Source organism: Camelus dromedarius, chromosome 10 (assembly GCF_036321535.1).
Source record: "Camelus dromedarius isolate mCamDro1 chromosome 10, mCamDro1.pat, whole genome shotgun sequence".
Taxonomy (NCBI): domain Eukaryota; kingdom Metazoa; phylum Chordata; class Mammalia; order Artiodactyla; family Camelidae; genus Camelus; species Camelus dromedarius.
The window spans coordinates 73,454,290-73,478,477 of record NC_087445.1 but is presented as its reverse complement, the minus strand read 5'-3'; the positions used below and the strand labels follow the sequence as shown (position 1 = coordinate 73,478,477).

At 57.4% G+C, this 24,188-nt stretch overlaps 1 protein-coding gene across 2 annotated transcripts in view; it reads right to left on the bottom strand.

Moving 5' to 3' along the window:
• The window catches only part of NCS1 (neuronal calcium sensor 1), a 50,604-nt gene extending 27,336 nt beyond the window's left edge, over window positions 1–23,268 (bottom strand). For both annotated transcript variants that reach the window (XM_031450698.2, XM_031450697.2), the window contains exon 1: window positions 23,141–23,268. In XM_031450698.2, the coding sequence (XP_031306558.1) occupies window positions 23,141–23,204 (64 nt within the window). In that variant the 5' untranslated portion in view covers window positions 23,205–23,268. The remainder of the gene's footprint in view (window positions 1–23,140) is intronic.
• Window positions 23,269–24,188: the final 920 nt, after the last annotated feature.

Genomic DNA, 24,188 nt, shown 5'->3' with positions numbered 1-24,188 from the left:
TCAGCCCCTTGCAGGCAGGGGATGGCTGCTCCCTGCCACCCTGAGGTGGGCAGGCAGGACTGTTGTGCCAAGGCCAGCACTGAAGATAATTCTTTCCCATCACTCATGCCTGGGTACAGGACGATCAGAGAAGGCGCTGGCTTCCCCAGGCCCTCAGCTGCCCTGCCTGCATGACGGGGTCCAGGGCAGAAAGGCAGAGCCCCTTCTGCAGCCCCGGCAGCAACCAGCACTGTCCCCTCCTCCACCCCTCCCTCCAGCCCCTCCAGCGCTCTGTCTTGGGCTCTTTTACAGGCAAGACAAGAACGGAGCCTTGAACCAAAAGCTGGAACAAGCCATATAAAGTAGCTGAACCTCTAGCCAAGCCCAAATAGTTATTCTTTACTGAACCATGAAAGAAACAAAATGTTTTTTTTTTCTGAAAAGTACTGAATCAGTTCAGGTTGGAACAAAACCAGCTAATTTCTCTAAAATCACTGAACAAGAACATCTAAGCATCCCTAAGGCCTCACTCATGCTCGGTGGTGGAGGGAGGTGACCTTGAGAGAGCGCCTTCAGCTCCCTGTGCCTCAGTTTCCCCGTTTGTAATGTGAGAACAACGGTAACAGTACGTGCCGCACAAGCCGCCCCGGGGATCCAGTCAGAGCAGATGTGAGAGCCCCCAGTCCCCAGCACGGGGCCTGGCACTTGAATGTGCTCAGGACAGGCCTTTGGAATGAATGAATGAATGAACGAACGAACCAGCGAATGGACAGGAAGCTGGACGTTGGGCGCAGGTTGGGTGAGTAAAGGAACTGGAATCCCTCCCCAGGGAAGTGGGGAGGGAGGCCCAGGGGGTACCCTGGGCCATTTGTGCCTGATCAGACTTGAGGAGGCCACTTTTCAAAACTGTTTAAGGCAAGCTCATAACAGCCGCCAAGTCCTGAGTGCCCACTGCGAGCCTGGGGCTGTGCCAGGGTCAGCGCCCTGACAACAGCTCCCAGGGAAGACAGCATTACGCTGCCCTGGCCCCACATGGGGAAACTGAGGCACAAAGGGGGCAGGACGTGAAGTGCGAGAGCGAAGGTCTGAACTCAGGTCTGAGGCTCGGCCCCCTGGCCCCCGGCCCAGACCCTGGGACAGGCTGCAAGCCTCCGCCAGGCCCCTCCTCGTCGGCCCTCTCCTCCCACAAGCTCAATCAGAGGCTGAGGAAGAGACCCGTCCACAGCAGGATGCTGATAAAAAGAGAGGTGTCGGTTACTGGAACAGCCAGACCTGGTGTAAAAGAATGCAATTTGCCAAGAGGGTTTTTAGAGGGTGGGAAGGGGGTCAGGTGTGAGGGTGGAGAGGGAAGGTGTCCCTGGTCTAACCCAGGCTGGGCTGCCCTATACCTGCCACCCATATCTGGTAGTGAAGGGCAGCAGGGGCCCAGGGGTCGATGCTTAAAGATCCAACCTGGAGACACAGGAGACCCAGCACTGCACAGCTGGGAGGGTAGGGGCTCGTACTCTGGAGCCAGATTGGACGGCCTGAATGTAAACCTAGCCCCATAGCTTACCAGCTGTGTGTCCCTGAGCAAAGTACTTCCCCTCTCTGAGCGTCAGTTTCCTCATCTGTCAAATGGGCTCACTGTGAAGATTAAAGTGCTTGGCACTCTTCACGGGCATAAGAATCCCGTAGGTAGGTGTGATCCCATTTTCCCGATGAAGAGACTGAGACTCAGGAACTCAGGCAGGTCTGCTTACTTGCCTGAAGTCACCCAAGGCAACTGGGCGGGGCCAGGACTGTGTCTCCAGAGCCCAGGATGGATGCCCAAGTGGATGTCCCCACCCTGCCCACCTATGAGCTGTGTGACCTTGTGTGACCTTGGCATAACATGATACAAACAGCGGGAGCTGAGTGGCGAGGGCTCTGCTGGCAGGTCCACTGCTGACCTTAGCGAAGGTCCACGGGGTCAGAGAAGGCTTCCCTGGAATCCCCCAGCTGAGAAGCCTCCGTCGTCTCCTGACCACCCACCCCCCGGCCCCCAAGCAGCGTTCCCCCAGGACCTCTCAGCCTCCAGCCTCCCCTGTGACCCTCACCACCCCCTGCACCCAACAAGCCCCCACGATGCCCCCTCCCTGATTGGAATGGCCCCAGCACAAAACATTGGGTAGTCAGCAGGCGCCCAAGCCCCAGCGGCTTTGCGCTGGGGCTTTGCGCTGGGGAGCCGGAGACAAGCCCTGCCCCGAGCTCTAAGCAGCTAATTAACCTTTAGGAAACAGGTGTCCCCTGGCACTCTGCCAGGCCCGGCAGCTGTCACTGCTTCACTGCCTGGAGCCTTGGAGGGTCTTGGAGTGGGATGGGCAGCAGGCAGCTCTCAGGGGGGCCTGGCTACCTGCCCCCAGCCCCTCCACAAAGGTCAGACACGCCTGCATCCAAATCCCAGCCCCCCAAGTCTAAGCATGAGGACACAAGCAGACAAATCCAGAATGTGGGACGTTCTACAAGACAATCGGCCAGGATACTTTAATCACTCAGTGCATGAAAGGTGAAAACAAGGCAGGGGATTGTTCCAGAAAAAGAGACTAAAGAGACATCAAATAAATGCAACTCGCAATGCCTGGAGTGGGTCCTGGATCCGGAGTTAAAACCAGCTACCCTGGGGATGATGGATATAACGGGGCCGGTGGGGGCAGCTGCCCACGGGAGGGCAGTTAGATGCCCTGATGGACTCACTGGCCTTCTTCTTAGGAGTGGCAACGGTGCGGAGGTTATGTGAAAGAATGTCCTTTTTCCCTGGGATGTGCCCTGAAGTATTTAGGGGCGAGGGTCAGACGCCTGCAGCTTCTTATGAGAGGTTCAGAAATACACACAGACACATATTTAGAAAGAGAGAGGAAGCAAATGTGGCAAAATGCTGACAGCCGGCGAAGCTAATGGCGGACACACAGGTGCTCAGGGCGCTATGATCTCAGTGTCGCGCTGGATCTTTCAAAATAAAAAGTTGGGGGGAAATGTTTGTCCTCATCAGCCCACAACCTGTGTGCCCCCCTCACAGCACCGGAAAGGCCGAGGGTCCTGCCCAGGGACCTGCCCTCCAGCAGCTCTGACCACCACAGGCACTAGGAGCGAGGAGGGGCTGGGGGACAGTTATGGGGACCCTCTGCCTCTGCCCTCCACCCAGATGCCAAAGGACATTCCCAGGCTCAGGCTCCCAGGCTTGGGCCCATCCCCCCACCTCCCGGAGACTGCAAGTGTGATATTAACAGGCGTCCACCCACACCGCACTCGGTGGGTCCATGATCAGGGCTCAGGGCTCGGGCCCGGAACGAATGAAGGTCATCCTCAGTGCTACCAGCCCCCGGCCCCCTGCCCACCCCCAACGCCGTGACCCCCTCAAGCTCCTCCAACCAGTCCCACCTCCAGGCCTTTGTACCTGCCGCTCCCTTTGCCCAGAACACTTGCCCTCACCTCTTTCACCTGGTTAATCCCTACACACTTTTCCAATCCCAGCCGGGTTGTCCCTTTTCTAGGAAGCCCTCCCAAGCCCTCTTTGGAAACCCCTTTCATATGTGGAATCACTGATTTACGTGTAGTCTGTCTTCCCATAAACTGCACAAAAGAGGGTCAGACGGGTGCCCCCTGCCAGGGCCAATCTGGGGGAGGGGGTAACGGGACATTAACAAAATAGGGCAGGCCACAGAGAGGACCCTGGTTGTGTGGCCTTGGGTGCAGGACCCCATACCTCTGAGCCTTGGTTTGCTCCTCTGTAAAATGGGACAAATAACAGCCTCCCTCTTCCAGGAGAGACACATGGCCGGCACGTGTCTGGCATCCAGCAAGAGCTCAATAAAAGCCCCTTTTTTCCCCTCATTTTCCTAGCTGGACACTAAGCCCCCAGAAGTCAAGGTGCTTCTCCAGGCATGTCCCAGCATCACCCTCGAAGCCTAGCCCAGTGTCCTGCACATGAAAGGCAGAGAATAAACCCTGTTGACTCCCCCATCCTTACCAAGCCACATCCTGAAACATGTTTCTCACAACATGTTCACCTTCACAATTACCACTGGCTTTGGCCAATTTTAAAAACAAGCTGCCTTTCTCAAGCACACTCCTGCCTCCAGGCCAGGGGCGCCCAGGCTCATTAGGAAACCAATATTTAAACACATGGCTGAAACGGTGGGACACACTGGGTCAGCATCCTGTCTTGACAACGTGTAGACTGGGTTGCTCCAAATAAGTTACTTAACCTCTCTGAGACTCAGAGTTCTCATCTGAAGGATGGAGGATTACCAGGAGGAGCCAGCAGGAGGGTATCTTGAGAGGTGGACAGAAAATCCTCAGCTTAGTGCGGGGCTGGGCATCCGCTCTACTCCTCCTCGCACTGACCTCCCTGAGAGCCTGAGAGCCTGAGAGCCGGGGCAGCAGAGTGGGAGGGGGCCTGCTGGTGGCTCAGAGTAGAGAGAGGGGCTCAGCCCCTGCCCGCTGCCCGGCCTTCCCGAAGCTTGCCCGCTGACCCCCAGCTGCGGCGGGGGTGCCCCCAGGGCCTCCTGCTCCCCGTACCCCCAGAGCAGCATTCCAAGGCCGCTCCCGGCTCCTCCTCCTTTCCCCGCAGCTCTTGTCTGCCAGGAACGAACACAAGAGCCGGTCCCTGGAGCCCAGGATAAATGTTGAGTCTGATTTTGATTTCCCTGAAGCAAAATACCACTCTCCTGATTGAAGCTCAGCTCAAACATGGTGGGAACAGAAAGCAGGGGCTGCGGCCCCCACAGAGGCGCTGGTTGCAGCAGGAGGGCTGGAGGGCACACTGCATGCGGGCTTTCGGCCTCTCCAGCCCCCGTCCTGCGGCTCACCAGGGCCCTGTTTCCACCTCCAGCGACAAAGGCTGCATGAGTGTCGTCTTTGCCTCCCCCACCCCCATTGTGGCTGAAGGGAAATCATTAGTATTGGGGCCTCCAGTTTGATTTACGCAAAAAGAGGAAGCAGGGACGATGTGGACCTGGCCACCAGCAACCCCGTGTCACCAAATCCCAGCAACCCCTTGTTACCAAATCCGACACCCCCATTAGTCCTGACATCTTTGACCACTACCTGGAGTCAGACTCCTCCCCACGCCCCACCTCCCCTTCTCTGCTCCGCCTCCAAACACTGGGGTTCTCCGCGTTCCTGCCTCAGCACCCTCCTCCCCATGTGCTCTCTGCCGGGTGGCTTGTGCACCCTGCAGCCCTCACTCCAGGCTCCTCTCCCCGCTGAGCCCCCTTCTAGGTCCTCTCAACAGCCCAGGGACTCCTCCTGCTCCACGTGGCCCAAAGGGACCCCCACCGCAGACCAGACCACCCCTCCTCGGTCCCCATTCTGTGAACACCCCTCTTCCCGCCCTACCAGGCATTCCCACCCATCCTGGTTCCCTAGAGAACACCCCCACTGTCTGTCCAGAGCCGGCCTGGAGTCCCCCAGCCCAGCCCAAGGTTGTGCCAGCCTCCCACCTCCATCTCTCCCTCCCTCCCTCCTGTCAGTTCCCCACCCAGCAACTGCCAGCATCCCTAATTTGGTCATGGCCCTCCCCTCCCAGCAAAGCTTCTTCAGAGAAGGGAGGGAACCTGCTGGTGGGCCAGGACTCACCCCCCTGCCTCGCAGCAGCCAGATCCCCCCAACCCTAGGGACAGGGACCCCCATGCCCTGCCAGGAGGGGCAGTTGCCTGTAGGAAAGCCTGGGGGTCTTGTGGGATGTGGATTCCAGGGGTCTGCCACTCCCTTCTTGCAGATTGTCACTTTCCCTGTCTGGGCCGCAGTTTCCCTTCCATGAAAGGGGAAATGAATCCTCCTGCTCATAGCAGACATCACCTGTCTGTGCCACATCTGAAGGGCCAGGGAGGTGTGGGAGGACAAGAAAGAGCGTCAAATGCCTGTTTCCCACACACAGGGTCCTGCCACGCCTAAGGGCTGGGTGAGGGGACACCTGCACTCTCTAATCCTCCAGGCCTCCCAGCTCCCACACCCCACGAACTGACCTGCAGGCAGAAGTCAATGGATTTGACTTACTGCCTGCCGGGGAGCAGCCCGTGGACATCACGAGAGCCGGTGTGGAAATTGGAGGGTGGGCACCCGCTATGGGCCAGACAACCTGGGTTGGGTCACAGATGCACTAAAGTGCCGGGTGACCTTGGATGCGGGTGGCAGGCTCCTCTGTGAAACGGAGTCTCCCAGCAGAGCTGCCGCAAGATTGCCTGTGATGCGGTAACGCACTCAGGAGCTGGGAGGACCACGGTCACTGCTGATGATCATTCAGTGCTGCTGCCGGGGTGGGAAGAGAAGAGCCATGGCCCGCTGCCCTCCACCCTGCCCCAGGCCTGTCTTCCATAAATGCCCAGCTGCAGGGGAGCCGGGCCCCAGGGCCCGCCTGAGTTTCATCAGAAAGGAGGCCTGGCCTCCAGCCCAGAATCCCCGGGCACTCCGGGCCGAGCTGGGCGCTGTGGGAGCCCCTCGCCCTGACCCAGAAGGAGTGAGTTCCCTGCAGCCCCAGCCCCCACAGCCCTCCCCTTGGGGACGCAGCACTGCCCCCACAAGGGTGGCAGTGGCCCAGCCTCCCTGGGACTCACTATTTCCACCCACCGCTGGCTGAGCACCAGCCAGCGGGGGCCCACAGCAGCCCGCAGGGCCCTGCCTGCCTCGCGCACTGCACCCTCTGAGCCACCGCTGCTGCTGCCAGCCCTGCACACACAGGATTCCAGAGACCCTGACAAAGCCCAGGGGTCCTAGGGTTCAGAGGGAACCATGTCAGCGACTGCCCAGCTGACCAGGCTCTGACTGCCTCCCAGGCCCAGCTCCTGGCCCTCCTCCCCTTCCACCCTCCCAGCTCCCCATCCTCCATGCTAAGAGGGGCCAGAGCCCCAGGGTTGCAGGAGGATGGCTGAGCAGTCCTAGGACCACTTTATCTGCAGAAGAGCCCACCGAGGGTCTGGGGGAAGCTCCAGGCCCATAAAGGCCTGACTTCAGGAACTCAGTGAATGGTGGTTATCCAGCCTCAGAGGGCAGGCTTGGGCTGGGACTGGGCCAGCTGGGCCCCCAGCTCCCGGGACCTGCTCTTTGCCACTCTGAGCTCAGGCCCGGTGGACCTGACCATGGCCTGCAGAATCTGAGCTCTGTCCTATCGAGGGCCTTTGCACAGACGGGTCCATCTACCATCTGGTCACTGGCTGACTTCGGTCAGTGCACTCCCCTCCCTGAGCCATGGTTTCCTCCTTCATCACCGGGCTACTGTCAGAGCCAACAAGAGGAGAAGGTTGAAAGCACTGAGCACAGCATGTGACAAGTGCACGACATGGAGACGGACCATCATGATGATAGGCATGGTATTAGAATAAAATGTCAGGGGTCTCACTGCCACTGGGGCAGCAGCAGGACATGTGACTGGCAGGGCCCGGCTGTGGGGCCCACACCAAGATGGGAAACTCCCCAGGATGCAGAGAGGCGCCAACCTCTCCAGGGAACACAGGTGTGAGAGGCTGCTCAGAGCCACTCAAATCCCAAATCAAATCCCCCTGTATCCCATTGGGCCCCTCAGGATCCCCCCTGAGCTCCAGACAGTTTCACTGACTGAGCTCTTAGACTGCACCAGGCCCTGTGCTGAGAAGGGCCCACTTCACTGATGAAGAAACTGAGGCTTCATAGAGAGGCAAAAGCACCCATTGGAGGTCACACGGTCAGTGATGGAGGAGTGGAAGCGGGAGCTTAGGTCCATCTGACTCTGCAGCCTAAACTCAAGAAGGCTTTAGCCTGGAGATGGTCATTTCCAAGAAGGGGGCTGCCCAACGAGCACCCCCAGGCCACAGCAAGCACTTGGTGAGCACCTGCTGTGGACCAGGCATTGGGGTGCATGAGACCTGGGGTGCTTGGTCCAGCCTGGAGCATCCAGCTCCTGCCCATCAAAAAGTCCATTGGCAGTGTCTCCCCTGGAGAGCCAGGTCCCTGGGCCCCATCTCTCTCTTGGAGGCTGTGACCCTTCTCACTTTTAGATTTACCAAATAAAGTTTGAATCTTTGTGATTCATTTCCCACTCCAAGCCTCAGTTTTCTCAACTGGCAAATGGGGTATTTGCCAGCTTACAGATAGGTGGAAGTGCTTGGTCCCTGGGGCAGGGCCACGTGGTAGAGGAGTCCAAGGACTTCCCAAAGGTGCTCTCCCCCGGGGGCCCCTGAGGGGAGAGGGTCAGAGCCCCCTGGGAGTTGGGGGCAGAGTCCCAGGCAGCCATAGAAACAAAGTATAGTTCAAATCTTGTGTTTTAGCTCAAATATTTCTGCAGATTTTGTACCCTGCTCCATCATTTATAGATCTCTGCTTTACTATTTAAAAATAAAGTTGCAAAATACATTGATTTTAATTTCAATGTAAGTTGAATAACTTTCCCCAAAGAGTTCTAAGTAAAAGGAAGATGTCATTTGTCTTGTGACTTCCAGGAATAGCAAGACGAAAGAGCTGCCATTTACTAGGCGTGACTGTCTGTGTCCGAGACTAAGCACTGTGCATGACTTAATCTCGCTCAGTGCCCAAATGATGCTATGAGGCAAGGATTCTGATTATCATCATCATACAGGTCAGGAAACTGAGGATCCTAGAGGTAAAGCCACTTGCCCAAGGACCAAAGTCAGTCCACAGTGGAGCCAGGACCAAAATCAGGGTCTGCATGACTCCAGAGCTTGTCTAGAAGTGTTTAAAACATCACACAAATGCATTCTGAGAGTTACCTGCCTGACTCCTGAGCAGCGGTGTCTGGTCCCCTCAAAGAGGCACCGAAACTTTGATTTCTCTGACTCCCCAGCATAGGACCACTGGGGCTGGGAGGCAAAGGTCCTCAAAATCTCCTGATCTTTTAATATCTTGCTTCAACTGAGTGACCCAGACGGAGGCACACTGACACAGGTTCAAATCCCAGCTCTCCCACATCCCAACTGTGTGACACTGGACAAGTCAGTAAACCTCTCTGAACCTTATCGGAAAAGTGGAGATGATAAAAACCTACCATAGCTACATACATAGAGACTGGAAGGAGCAGGTGGAAATGTTAACAAGAACGGCCTCAGAGCAGCAGCACAGGAAATGGTTTGGTTCTCATCTTTGCGACAGCCTGGATTTCCCAGTTTTGTCCTTCCGCAATGGCTGGGGGCTCTGTGGGCGGGATCTGTGTCTGCCTACATCACAGCCATAGAACAGCATCCGCTGCACAGTAGATGCTCCGTGTGTTTTTGTTCTTGTAGATTGCAGGTGTCATGCTTGTTTCAGGAGGGTGAGTTGGAAAGTAGACACGGCGACTTCTATTTTCCAAAACTCAAAGGTTTCCTGGCTAACAAATGAACTTGCCTGGTGGCTACCTGTGTGCCCCTGCCCCCGCCCCCACATACAAACACACACACACACACACACACACACACACACACACACACACACCCCCCAAGGTTAAGACTCTGACTATTCCTTGATTCAAGCCATCTCTACTGCCAGACTCTGAATCTTCCAGAAGATAGGTGGGTCCTGACAGAAGTAAACCACACTTTCTGCTTCCTTAGAGACCCTGGGGAAAGGTTAGCATGTGGGATTTCCTCTGAACCCCTGACAAAGAACCTCTCAAACATTTCAGAGCCGAGCAGAGCCAAGCGCTCAGGGATTCAGTTCAGCCCAATTTCACAAATATTTTCCAAGCACTTGCCAAAGTAAGAGGCTGTGGAAGGCATTGAGGCACTTGGTCAACAGGAAGGGTCTTTTTTCTGAATTGAGTCATTCTTTAGTCCCTCTGTGACCTTGAGAACTGAATTCACGTCACTGAGCCTCAGTTTCCTCATCTGTAAAATGGGGGTGGTGGTGGTAACCATACCTTCCTTCCATGGTAGTTAGAAGGAACAAATGACAGTTTTTCACCCCTTCATTCATGCAACAATTAATTTCTAAGCATTCATATGGGCTCAGGAAACACAGCAGTGACCCAGATACTGGTCCTTGTCCTCCAAGTCCCTGATGTAACAGGCAAGATGGACCTACAGCACGTAACCACACAGCTGTCTAATGATCTGTTGTGATTCTCATCATGGGGTAAGTGTAAAGCAGGAATGCAACCCAAGCAGGGGGTCAGGGGCTGCTCCCTGGGGACAGGATGCTTAAGCTGACATAGAAAGGACAAGCAGACCTCAGCAGGCAAAGAGAAAGGGCTTCCCATCAAGGGGGGCCGTGGGGATCCAAATGTCCAAAGTTCAGACACGATGCAGAGCACGGTGAGGTCAGGGACCACCAGAAGCCACATCTCTATGGAATAAAGTGCCAGCCCCAGGAAACGCCATGTGGTCCAGGCAGATGGAGCAGCGCAGCAAGGGCTCCAAAATGTTAGCAATTGCTCCTGTTATTAATAAAGGTGTCACAGCACCCAGAGATGAGGCAAGATGGCCAGGGCCAATAAGGTGAGCATCTGGGAGGGGAGGGGGACACTCCTCCCACCCACCCATCCCAGGGCAGGTAGCACCTGCCTCCCCCCAACCCAGAGCCCCCACTTCCTTGCTTTGTCCCCAGCCCTGGGAGGGAATGGGACATGCTGGCTGGGCTGGTCTTCATCACAGCTCAGGCATAAACCAGATCAGTCCTTAATGTCACAACCAGTAGAGCAAGAAAACCTCAGAATGGGGCTGGGGGAAGGGCACTGAGAGCCCCAGGGAAGGATGCACAGCCCCTCGTCCCCCCCAGGGAGACCTCGGCCACACTGACAAGGACCTAGAGATTGATAAGCAGGGGCGGTACCTGGAGTGGGAACCAGGCAGTTGTGGGGTCATCAGGACCCCGTCCCACCCCGACTGCCACCACTCCCCCTTCTGCTTCCTGCCCAGGACGTGGCCAATCCCCTCCTGAGTGTAACCAGCCAGCCGCAGACACTGCCAAGGCCTGCACGTGAGCCTTAATGGGGCAGAACAACTCCAGCAGGGTCCCCAGAGAGTTCTGGGGCACAAGTCCTAGGGCATCCAGCCCAGGAGGGTGGAGCAGGGGCTGGAGCCCCAGGTGCCCTGAGCCAGTGGCACTGCAGGGTCCAGCTCCAGCTCTGGCCCTTTAAGAGCCCAGGGCAGAGGCGGCCCGACCTACCCTCTATGGGGAAGCACAGAAGTGACCCATCATGGTCCTTGCCCTGGTCCTGGGCAGCAGGAGGATCCCCGGCACTGGGACTCCAAGCAGTAATGGGGCACAGAGAGGCACAGCCGCATCCTCATCACCCTGGCCAGAAGCCACCAGAGGCTGGACCATGACCCCCACCACAACACCTGCTGGTGCCTCCCTCAGCCAAGGTGGGCCCCCATCCTCCCTAGTGTCCTCACATGGCTCACCTGTTTCCCAAAACTGGTCCCATCAGTGCTGCCCTCCAGGTGGGACCCCACCCTACGGGTAAGCCGGCCCCTCCGGAGGGCTAACCTGCTAGGCATCTGGCTCACCACGCACGGCGTTGACACTCCTGCCACTACTCCAGGTTTCCAGGGCCTCAGAGTTGCCACAGCTTAATGCCTCCAAACCCGGAACATGCCGTTCCTTCTGTCTGAAATGCTGTCAACATCCCGCATAAACCACCCCCAAAACCTCTCTATGCCTTCTCAACTCCTACGTCTCCCTCAGGTAGGGCTGACAAATTTAGCAAATAAAAATACAGGCTGCCCAGTGAAATTCAATTTCACATAAACAGCAAATAATTGTTTAGTATGTCTGGTAACCCTACCCTTGCCTCCTCCAGGAAGCCCTCCCAGGTGCACTCCAGACCTGGTGGACTCCCACAGTGTTGTGCAATGCTCTGTCTTCTTTCCTCACCAAACCATGAATGCTGAGAAGGCCAGAAAGCCATCCACCCAATCTGCCCTGTGTCCCGGCACCCACAGGACTTGGGGCGAGACAGCTCTTCCACAAATACTTTCTGCACCAGGAAGGGAAGGGTGGCCAGGTGGCCCAAGGATGCCCTTGGCCAGACTTGCCATCATGGGCACCCAGGGCCTCCAGCCGTCCTCCCACAGCTAGCTGGGCCTCCTTCCCCAAGATGCACCCAGAATGTTTCTCATGACCAACCCCCAGCTCCACAGAGCCAGGTGGAGGGAACACGAATTAAGGTGAGCAGACCCCCCTGCTTTATTTTGACAGCCACTGTTAGTTTTAATTCAGATGCCGTTCCGCTCAGGCCCAGCAAGGCCCTCATCACAGGCGATCTGGAAACAATAGTGACACAACGTGGCCATGTGGGCTCGGGAGCCATGGAGGGAGGCAGGGCCTCAGGGGCTGGGGCGGGAGCCCCGCCAGCACGGGCTTTGAGCTCCGTGGAGCTCCTCGCCTGCCCAGCACATCCACCATATATTTTTGAACAGAAGGGAAGCATTCGCTTTTTCCCCCACAGCGCCAAAAATAGCCCCATCGCCCGCCTTTAAATGGGAATCTTTTGGTTCCGACAAAGAGACAGGCGAAGGAGGGGCCTGGGAGGAGGGGCCCTGCTGGCTGCTTGGACCCCTGTTCATCTCCCCAGCCCCAGAAGGTGAGAAGGGGGCTGGGGGTCCTCACTGGGCCTGACCTGCTGGGGCCCAGCCTCCCAATGCCTGACTTCTCAAGACCACCCCCAGATGTGGCAAGCCACCCTCACCCAGGCCAGGAGGTAGGAGGAGGCCAGACAAACAGAAAGCGAAGACCCAGGGTGGATGGGAGGAAACCGCTCAGGCATGATTAGCCTGCTTGTTTATGGATTTTTCTCACTCATTCCAGCAGATGTGCACCAGGCTCTGTCCTAGGACCGGGCCCAGCGGTGAACCATGCGACCAGGCGCTGTCCCACTGTCGAATGGGCAGGAGGCTGCACTCATGTCCTCACTACCAGGTCTGGGGAGGGCACTGGCTGGGCCCAGGGCACCTCTATGGAAGGGGACAGCGGGGATGGCACAAGCTGGGTGTGGGTGAGAGTGGGTCCTGCCCAGGATCAGAGGGACCAGGCAAATGGAAGGGCCAGATGGAAAGCTGTCTCAGCTGCCCCTCACCTGGGCACGGCCCCTCCCTCCACTTGGCACAAGCTCCATTTTCCCTGTGAGGCCACCGAGACTCAGAGGAGGGATTCAGGAGCCCAGGATGTGCCAAGCCCTTTTGCCAATATTTTCACACTCACTCCATCCACAATCCTGGAAGGCAGGGTTATCATCATCTGCCCATTTCACAGATGAAGTAAGGAGGCTCCTAGGAAAGGGCTTGGACGAGATCCCAGAGCTGATAAGAGGAGCTGAGAGTAGTACCCAGGCCAGGTCAGTCCCCGAGAAGGAAGTCCTGACACTACCGACAAGCCATCTCAGCTCCCGGCCCCCTGTCCTGACTTCATATAAGAGAAGGCAGCGGTTTGGAGTAGGAAGCGATCACCAGGCCAGTAGTGGAGAACAGGGGATCTAAACCCAGCTCTGTCTGCCTCCAAATCCAGAGTCTGGTTCCCACAGCAGCTTCTCAGTTTTTCTTTAAAAAAAAAAAAAAAAGGAGGCCACTTCCTGTCCCCAAAAGGCCAGAGTGGTGGGGGAGCCAGGGGAGGCTGGAGACACAGAGAATGGTACTCTGAACCCACTTCCTAGCTGAAAACCCAAGCCTGAAATTAAAAAAAAAGCAGAGTGCTATTTCTGCCTTGAGTTAAACATTCCTTAAAGCCACATTCCTCTGCCCTCCTCCTCCTCCCCTGCCAGGGAATCCAGAGCACAGTGGCCTGGACGCCTCGCCAGCTTCCCCGGGCCACCTCCTGAGATCAGGAGTGCACCCTAGGTGGGGAGCACCGCCTCCCAGGTGGCACCATCAGGGTTCCCTGGGGCTGAGAAAAGGTGACATCCCATCTCACAGAGAGGGGGACAGATGGGGAAACTGAGAGCCTGAGCAGGGCAGCCAAAGGCCACAGCAAGGGGAGCTGGAAGCAGGACCCCAGACTCTGACTCCCTGGCAAAACCATCAGATTGCAGGTCAGGGGAACAAGTGGGTCCCACTCCAGTCAGTGGAGAAGCGAAACAAAGCACTTAGGAAAACCCTCAGCCTTACCCAGAGGCATTCAGGGGCCTGCACCGTGCACAGCTCTGGGCCGGGCAGGGAACTGAAGCCCAAATCCACCAGATGGGTCCAGCCCTCAAGGGCTTACAGTAGCCCAGGGCACTGCTACCAGACCCCCCAAGGTCCCCTCTGTCACTGTGCCTCTGAGCCCCCATAGCAACTGCAAGGACTCAGTCTCTTCCTTCATCCAACAGACACTTGCTGAAGCACCTGGGCCACGCCAGGCATGGGCAGGGCAGGATGGTGGGGGCTCTGGGCCTCCATGACCTCATCCTCAGGCCGCCCCTCCTCGGGCCGCCCCTGCTTCCCAGCCCCAGCCGGAGATCACCGTACAATGGGATGCACTGTCCCGGAGCTTACAGGTTGGGAGGGTTCCGTGAGGTCAGCACAGCATCCGCACACAGTCAGCACCCAAGGCTCAGGCTGAGAAAGCCTCCAAGGCCTGGGCACACCTGGCCCGCTGCACGCTCCCGCAATGCTCCTGGCTTCTCACAGCCCTTCTGCCACCTGCTGCAGGCCTCAACTCTGCCTCTGCCCCAGAGGAAACCAAGAGAGGCTGCCCCAAGTCCCCTGCAGGAATCAGAATATCCGGAACCAGCAGCGCTGTTCCTTCCCCGGCTAGAAGGATCCTACCCGCCCACAGTCCAGCCTCACATCTGGTCCAGGAATCCAGGACACCTGGCAGCATCTGATATGCCAGCAGCTGCGTGACTGCCTCCAGTGATGGGGTACTCACTACCCTCAGCAGCAGCTCTAAGGTGACAAGGCTCCCAGAGATGGTGGGAGGCGGGCATACTGCGGGAAGGGAACGGCTTTGGCAAGGCAAAGATCTGAGCCTGAGCCCCAACCTGGCCACTGACCAGCTGGGAGGCCTGAGGTATGACCCTGAACCTGCCGGGGCCTCCCTTTCTGCACCTGTAAACTGGGCATAATAGTCCCAACTCCCAGGGGTGTGGTGAGAACACAAGAAGGGAAAACCTGTGCTCAGCACTCCTGGCACCAAGTACCCACTTGGTAAACGGGAGTCATCATTACTGTCACTCCTCCCAGTGATATTTTTCCACACTTGAGGGCAGAGGGGCTCCTGGAGACCACCGAGGCCAGGGCAGAAGGGGACTGAGCTGTGGCAGCCATGTCACCTGGTCCTGCTCAGTGTAGGCAGCTGAGCAGCCAGCCTCTGATTCGGGTCTCGGCCTGTCTGGGCCTCCCCCAACCCCGAGTGCCCCCCAGCACACCTACATTACAATCTGCACAGGCCTGCCCTCACACACAGCAACTTGCTGGCTCGCTCACTCCTGACACACACCGTGACCCCGTCACCCACACTCGGAGCATGCCCACGTGAGCCAGGGCTGTGCACCCACACCCGGCACCCACGCTCGCTCCCGCTCACCCGCGCCCCTCCACCACAGCTTCTCAGGGCCCCCCCACCCCGACCCTCACGGGGCCCTCCCCATGGCCCAGGGTCAAACTCCACTGCACCACTCACCAGATGTGTGGCCCTGGGCCAGCTCTGGTCCTCTCTGAACCTCCATTTCCTCATCTGAAAAGCAGGGACCACGCAGGGCTCCTGGGGTGAGTCAGTGATGAACACGGGCTCACAGAGCTGGGCCTGCATCACACGAACGTTGGCCACGGCAACAGCCTCTGCTCCCTACACGTTGCTGGGTACAGGTTCTCCATCACCACTGATGAGCCAGGAGGAGCACTAGAGCCATCAAATTCAGTCTCTACTGGTTCTAACCTCACACACAACAGCCCTGTGTTATGAGGGTATGATTATCCCCAACTCACAGACGGAAAAACTGAGGCATCAAGAGATTAAGGACCATGCCTGTGGCTGAGACAGCCTGAGGGCCCAAGTCACCCAGCCCCAGAGCCTGAGCAGGCTGTCCCCGGGGCCCAGCAGTAGCTTCCCCACAGAAGTCTCACCATCTGGTAACTGCACAGAAAGAGCAATGGAGCGGAGCCCCAGAGGGGACATATGACTCTGAGGTCCCTGCCCAGGCTGTGACGGTTCTGGGACAGAACCCCAGGCAGGTGTGTGTCCAATCCCCCAAGCCCACATCCAGGCAGGATCCCAAAACCCCGCATTCCAGAGCCAGCCCTCCCTCATCAACCCCCAGTGCAGAAGGATGCAGCCACCAACCACAGAGGCCGTCTGCATTTGCCACTCACTCCCCATGCAGCCAAGGGTCCGTGACAGCTCGCCCTGTGACCTCTGGGGCGGGGAGGTGGCCATGAACCACTGTCCCCTGACTGACGGCCAAGCAGCCTCCTTCCCGTGAAGGTACTTACTGAGCACTTGTTACGTGTCAGTCGCTGTGCCTGCCAACGGGCACACACCAGGCACCCAGAGCTCAGAGGGGTGAGGGGCTCACCTGGGTCCCATGGCTAGAAGGAGCAAGCTGGCCCTTGAGCCCTCATCCCTATGCTGTCCCGCCCTCGACGCGGAATCTGACTCCCATCTCATGTTACCTGGAAACTTGGCATGTTAATTTATGATGATCTCTGCCCTAGTAGAGAGACCACACCCAGGATATGCAAAGGGTTTCATCTCATAATGACAGTAAGAAGGAATCTCTTTTTAATTTATCCAGGTTTCTTCCTTATCTGAGAGCAGGAGATTTTTAGGACAAGATGAACCTTATCAACTTCAGTGAAGAAAGCAAGACATCTCCATCTCCATCCCAATGGCCAGCTCATCACGGCACAGTGGGAGGTACCCTACAGGAGTCAGCAGTCCTAGGTTCCTGCCCCATGTATTTGCCATGTGGCCTTGGGAGAGATACTTCCCCTCTCAGGTCCTCAACTGGCCCATTAGTAATACGAGGGCATTGGACTACACAACCCCAAAGTGTCCTCTAGCTCAAAGATTCCAGGATTCTATTTCACTGTAATCAAAGAAATGAATATTGAAACCATGAGCTATCATTTTCTCCCTCATAAAGTTGGCAAATATTAAGAAAAACAGTAATACTCAGTGCTGGCAAGGATGCAGGGAAATAGGCACTCTCTAATCCACTTTTGCTGAAAATATAAATGAGAATGTACTTTGTGGAGAGCAATTTAACTATTTTTCAATCAAAAGCCTTTTAAGATGTCACCAGTCTTTTAACGCCCCGAATTCATTTGGGGAAATTTATTTTCGAGAAGAGATATGTGTAAAGATTTACTACAAAGATGTTCATGCCAAAATTTAGTACCAAGATGTTTGTCACAGCACTGTTTATATTGAAGAGAAAAAAGCAACCTAACTGTCCAAGGGCAGGGGATTAAATAAAATATGTTGCATTTATGTGATGCATCATTTTAAAAAACCATGTTTTAGAAGAATAGTTAATGACGTGGGCAAACATTACAACTGTCAGATTTTTAAAAGTTAAAAAGTATACAATCCCAAACTTACAAGGTAATGAAATCTCTGTACCACGTCCTATAGAGTCTTCCTCCTAAATATATCCAGGCCCTGTCTATGACGTCATCCCCACCGGTGCCCTCAGTTCACCACCGCGATCACTCAGCCTCAGTTACAACTCCCTCCTCCAATCCGTTCTTGGACTACAGGCTAGAATGATACCCAAACCCAAATCTAACATATCTCTGCCACCTCCATGCATGGATCCCCTGCCCATCTCAGAAAATGTCGAAATCCCTTCCCACGGCCTTTGGGGCCCTTGGTGAGGGATGGAGTGAGCCCGGCCTACCAGTCAGCTGCATTGCTCACTGCTGTGACCTGCCCCAGAGGGGCTCGGGCCTAGCTTTGGGAGCAGAGGAAGCTGGGTCCAACCCCAAGGCCACAGCCAGGAGAAAGTGCTCTCACCTGACACTCTGAGATGTGAGATGCCAGAACTCTCTGGGGTGGGGGTGGGGACGGATGGAGCTGGGGGAGGCAGAAAGAGCTGGAACAGGTGCGAGAAGGAGGCCTGGGCTCTGGGATCCGGGGGGTCCCTGCTCCTCTCCAGCCTCTGCTTCTCTCAACAAGGGGTGGGCCCTAAACCACAGGTCCCGTCCTGCCCTAGAGGACAGAGGACTTGCCTCCAAGGACCAGCTGCCACCAGGAGAGGTTTCAAGAGTCCCCTGAGAACCACGCACCACACAAAACTCTTCAAGTGCACTGAATCCTTCCATCTCTGGGGCCCCTGAGATGCCCATTTTCCCGAGGAGGAAAGTAGGGCTCAATGAGACGGGGCTTGCCCAAGGAAAGGGCCAGAACCCCAGCACATCTGGCCCCCAAGGTCAGTTTCACTCCCTGAGATTCTGTGGTTGAACAGCCCCATTCCCCTCCTAGTCCATGCTCTGGACCTCAAAGCACTCTCCCCTTTTGGTTCTCAGAGTCACATGGGCAGCAACTGCAGATGAACAAACTGGTGCACAGAGAGGGTCAGTGACTCGCCCAAGACCCAGCCCCATTCTCCAGGATATTAAGTGCAACAGACTTGATGTTTCTTGCCCCGATGCCCAAACTCACTTTAAGAGTCTAACCTCGATCCCTCTTGCTGCTGCTCTGTTTAGCGTTCAGTGGAGTCAGGGAGTGGGCCCCCTCGGTCTTACCCACAGGCACACAGGCTACACAGGGATTGCGGAAACCACCTCCCTCCCTCAGAGCCTTCCCCCTCCTGGGTGGCTTATTCCTCGTCTGGTTGTGGGCCCTTCACACTCCAAACCTCTCATTTATCTTAAGATGGGTGCCAGATACTGCCTCCCCCCAAGGCAATGTCTTGTCCTCTCTGGTCAAGCAGAGTTGGGTGGGGGAAGGGACAATCAGAGACTATTCCTTATCCTATAGGAAGGGACCCTCGTGGGACCCTTCCCAAAGCCAGAGAGACTGGTGATATCCAGCATCTCTCAACCAGACTCCTGACCCCAAGCAGAGGTCCCCCCTCTCTGCTCTGGGTCGCAGAGGCCTTAGCTACTGGTTACCCCAACCTCCCATCCAGATGCTCCTCCCTCCACCATTCTGGGCATCAGGGGAAAAGGCCAGAGACTGAAGGTTGGCCAGCAAGGTCAAGGCAGAGCCTGGGCTGACCAAGAGAGACATGGAGGAAGCGACCTCCTCTGAGTCCTCAACGTAGGGTCCGAGGGGAGAGCCATGAGCACCATGGGGAGAGAACAGGAAGGGAGGGAGGGTAGAGGGTTTTGCCTCTTGGGGCTGCCTGGCTTTGGCCCAGAAGCCTTTAAATGGTTACAGTTCAGACCACGACAAATGGCTTGAGCCCCACAGGCTCGGTTTTTCAAACGACCTGGCTGGTTTCCACTTGAGGGCAGGAATTACATCTCTCTGGTTCACATCTGCATCTCTGTGCTCAGCACAGAATGAGCATTCAATGAACAGCAGGTCAGGGCAGCCTCAAAGTTAACAAGTGGGGACGGGGGAAGACTACAGCATGTGAAATAAGAATCTGCTAAGATTCAGACAATCCAAAGGTCCCCCATTTCTAGCCTCCTGTGCACCAGGCACAAAGACCACGGCAGTAGGAACGTTCCTCTGTGGAGAGATGAACTTCGCCCGCAAGATAGATTTATGACCAGTTCAAGATGGAGCCAAACTCTGCGGTCCAAACAATGTTAACAACGATCGCTAACATGCATCCCTGCATCCCTGACAAGTGTGTGTCACGTATTAAGGACCTCTTACCAGTCACCTCATCTTATTCTGTATGTTTTGAAAATTTTTAGATCTACGGCCAATCGTTTTTTTTGTTTGTTTGTTTGTTTGTTTGTTTGTTTTTTTCTGGCAGGAAGAGGTAATTAGGTTTATTTATTTATTTATTTTTTGATGGCGGTACTGGGGATTGAACCCAGGACATCGTGCATACTAGGCAAGCAGTCTACCACTGAGCTACACCTTCCCCTCAACCTCATCTTAAACCATATGTGAATCATCTTGTTGGCTCTTCACATGCCCCTAGAGTCAGGTACCATGAGCACACCCATTTTGCAGATGAGGAAGCTGAGGTTCAGTTAGGTGAAGGGCTCGCTTGTCCCATTGCCTGGGCACAAGGGATGACAATACCCTTATCAACAAGCTGGGAAAAAAGTGGGCCAGACCCAATAGGAACCAGGCTGCTGGTCACACTGAGCACTGCTGTCTGATTCCTAGCTGAGCAAAGCCTCCATCTCTCACAAACCTCTTGCTGCTCTTGGATGTGAATTGTGCCAGGAAGGGTGAGGATTGGGTTACGGGGCACTGATGACTTACAAAATCTTATCTGCAGGGAGGAAAAAAATCTGCTCTGCAGTGTTAAGCCTGAATGATGGAGGGTTTTAGCCAAGCTGAATCCAGATGCATCCAGGGAGAGTCACCCAGCTGGAACTTCGAGACCTCCTCCCGCTTCCTCGCGCGCACACACACAGGCCACCAAGATGGTCTTCTCCCGAGAGCAGGAGAATCACCACCAGGGATGGCAGCCAGCACTGCCTCAGGCGTGAACATCTGGGGCTCCCCCCTGAGCCCCACTTGGCATTGTGGCTGGCTGTGGGACACCTGAGGTGCCTAGGACACCAGAAGATGTTCACACCTTCCTGGACCCCCAGAACCAGCTGTGGGGCTTCAGCTGGGACTCTTGGGAATCAAGATCTGCTTGACAAACACTCATCAAGATACAAATTCCTGGGCCCCGCCCAGACTCTAAGAGTGGGAAGTCCGAGAGGGCAACCAGACTCAGGCAAGTGATATTTAACTGGCTCTCCAGGAGATTCCAACATCTGAGAGTCCTCCCTAAGCGCTCCTCTCTTGACCCCAGACAACACACAGAATCCCTTAAACAAAGAGCAGATGGTTCTACTCCCTGTCACAAGGAGGCCCATGTGGGGCCTTAGAACAGGCTGGAGGTTTTCTCTCCTGTTCCTGCTGGGAGACTTTTCATTCAACAGATACTTGCAGACCTACTAAGTGCCAGCACAACCAGACAAACACCTGCCCTGACATCAGCAAGGGAGACAGACAGGAGGTCTGTGAACCCACCACCACCCCCATCAGCCCAAACCCAGAAAGAGCTCTACAGAGAAGTACCCAGCTGTCTCCCTCATCGAGACTGTTCCACGTGTCCAAAGGCCTTTAAAAATAGCCCAGCCCAGCCCAGCCCCACGGGGCTGGCTCCTAACAAGGCTTTGTTGACTCAACTTCTCCCAAAGTTGATAGATCTGCCTGGAGAGAGAGGAATGGACAAAATGACCCCCAGGCGCATTCACACCCGAAGTCCAGCTTCACAGGCTTAGAGCAGAAATCAGAAAGGGACACACAGGAGAAAAGCCCCTCTGGACTTCTCAGCGTGATCTCTGAGGTCTCGCAAGCGGCATAATTTTGTAGCCAGACAGACCTGAGTTCGAGTCCTGGCACTGCCCCATGACAGGTGGGGGATCTCGGGTGGTGGGACCACTGTGAGGACTGAATACGACAGTGATGTGAGGAGCTCGGCGTGCGACATCTCTGGAAGCAGGAGACCTGGCTCCGCTCAGCTCACAGGTAGCTCCCACATCCCCACAATGGAGACACCCCTCCTTTTGAAACCCACTGTGTCCCCTGCCTCCCCAAGCACAGGGGCCCGGGAAGTCCAGTGTGCAGCCTGCCTGCTGACAGCTATGGGAGCCCAAAGGAGGCCCAGCAAATTGCACAAAACAGAAGCCACACTGGGAAGGGCTGCCCGCCCACCTCGGAGAAAGGGTAAGGGCAACAAGGACAGAGTCTCTGGTCCTCAGAGCCTTACCCCTTTGAGAAGCAGCTACTGGAATGTGAGCGCCCTGCTGCAGAATTCCACTGGAGAAGGGCCAGTACCTCTCAGCAGACTAGCACCCACTCAGGAGGGCCCCCTTCGTTCCAAGCACATGGGGGTGAGGGGCACAGAGCCGAAGTGTGGGTCTGGACAGACTTGCAAACGTGCCGAGAAGACCAATGGAGCGGAGGGGAAGGGGGGAGCAGAGGTTGTGCAATGCACCACCAGAAGCTGCCTCCCAAGCCTCTATCAACGCTTGGGGCTGGCGGTCAATCCATCGCCTCCAGGGAGGGTGCAGAGCGCCTGGACCCACATAGCAGCCCAAGTACAGGTTCTGAATCCCAACACAGCTCAGAGCCCCTGCTTCCTTCCAAGTCAGATACCCAGGCAGAAGCCCTTGCAGACCACTGGCAGTCCTTCTCCCCATCCCTCAAAAGAAAGGCTGTGTGGTCAGGACCCCCGGTGCCATTAACCCCTGGCATGCTGGGGCATCTCCCAAGAGGCTTTCAGGGAAGGGAGAAGCCTGGTATGGAGAAACTGAAGATGTGAGGAGACTGGAGAGTTGTGAAGTTGGGCAAGTGGAGAGAGATCTGGAGAGATCTGAAATTGACAGACCCTCCTCTCAGGGGTGCCCCGGACGGTTAAATAATGAGATCCACCAGATGACCCAGGGCTGTAGAAACCCATTCTCCAGTCCGGCAGACAAACAGAGACCTGGGGAGGTGAAATCAGAGCCAGAGGAGAATTCAGCCTGTAAACCCTGCAGGCAACAGGATGCGCCCAGGACCCTTCACCGCCACCGCTGCCACGAGCTCTCTGACAAGTCTCGGTCGCCACCCCCCACACACGATCAGGGCCAGGGAGGGGGAGACAGGCCAACCTCGCAGCGGCGGCGGCGGCGGCGGCATCGTGATGCATGAATCACCCGCCCCACCGCGCTCGTGCCAGTCGGATGCGCGGAGCCGGAGCCACCTCGCAACCAGGCGCCCCCTCCCCGGCCCACCGCCCCCCGCCCTGGCGCACCCCTGCCCTTTTGGACAGCTCTGCATAAGAGGGGGCCGCGGGCGGGCTGGGCTTTCCCTCCGGGCCTGGGGGTGGCCCCGCGCACGCTGACAGGCGGCACACGTCCCGGGCGAGCGTTGTTGCGCGGGGGGGGGGGGCGGCTAGAACAATAGGGCCAGGTGTGGGGCTGGGGGCGGGCCGGGAGCTTCCGAGGGACCCGGGGCGGGGGCAGGGCAGGGAATGACAGAAGGAAGGTGGCTGCTTTGAGGAGAGCGGAGAGCCTGCCCCAGCAGAGGCGGGAGGTGGGGGGGGGGGGGGGGTGAGAGGACAGCGCGTTGGGGGAGGGGCGCGAGGGGGCGGCGGGAGCGGCCGGGAGCAGGGGCGGGGGGTCCCCGCGCGATCACTCACAGTAGGTTTTCCTGGTCAGCTCCTCCACAACTTCGGGCTTCAACTTGCTGTTGGATTTCCCCATCCTCAGCGGCCGCGGCCCCCCGCGCCCCGGGCCGGACCCCGTCGGGGCGCCCAGCGAGAGCGGCTGGGCCGGCGCGGGCCGGGGCGGGGCGCGCGGGGGCCCGGCGGGCCGGGCTGGGCCGAGCCGGGGCCGCGCCTTTGTCTGCGCCGGGCCCGCGGGCCCGGGGCGCGGGGCTCCGGCGCGCGAGGCTGCGCGGCTGGCGACGCGGAACGCGGGGCGCGGGGCAGCCGCTCGGCAGGCCCGGGCCGTCCGGCCGCCGCCCTCTCCGGGCGCCGCGGCGCGGAGCTGCGCTGGGCTGGGCGCCGACGCGGCCGCGGTGTCGCCGCGGTCGTCCCTGGTTACTGAGCTCCGCGGCACATGCTCGCTGCTGCGCTCCCTCTCGCCGCCGCCCCTGCGCTCCCCGCCTCCCGCCTCCCGCCCGCACCGGCGCGCCAGGGGTGGACCCGGAGCCGCCACTCAGCGCCCGGCGCCACCTCCCGCCCCGCACCCGCCCGGCCGGGCCTGCGCCCGCGGAACGGCGGCCCGGCGAGCACCGAGCCGGGTCCGCGAAGGGGCGCCCCGGGCCTCATCGGCCCCCGGGCGGGAAGGCAGGTCACCCCCCGCCACTTCCCTCGCTGGGATCCCCGGCGCTCCGAGCCTCCCCCCTCCACCAAAGGGCGGAGCCGGGCGGGGGAGGGCCCGGAAGATCTGAAGTGAATGAGGCCGAGTTTCTGCCCTGCGAAATTCATTCATTCGACACCGATTTGTGGATTTGTGGGCGCCGGGATGCCAGGAATCAGAACAGGCGCGGTCCCAACCCTCACGGGGAGGGGTCGGGAGAGGCAAGGACAGGGCCCTGCAGGATGTCACGTGTTGTGGTGGGGGGCACCTACCGCGGCCTGCAGAAGGTGACCTCCAAGCCCAGGGGGAGGGAGGGAGGCTGGCTGGGAACGTGGTCAAGGCCCAGACAACCTGGAGGAAGGAAGGAGGCCTGAACCCCAGAGA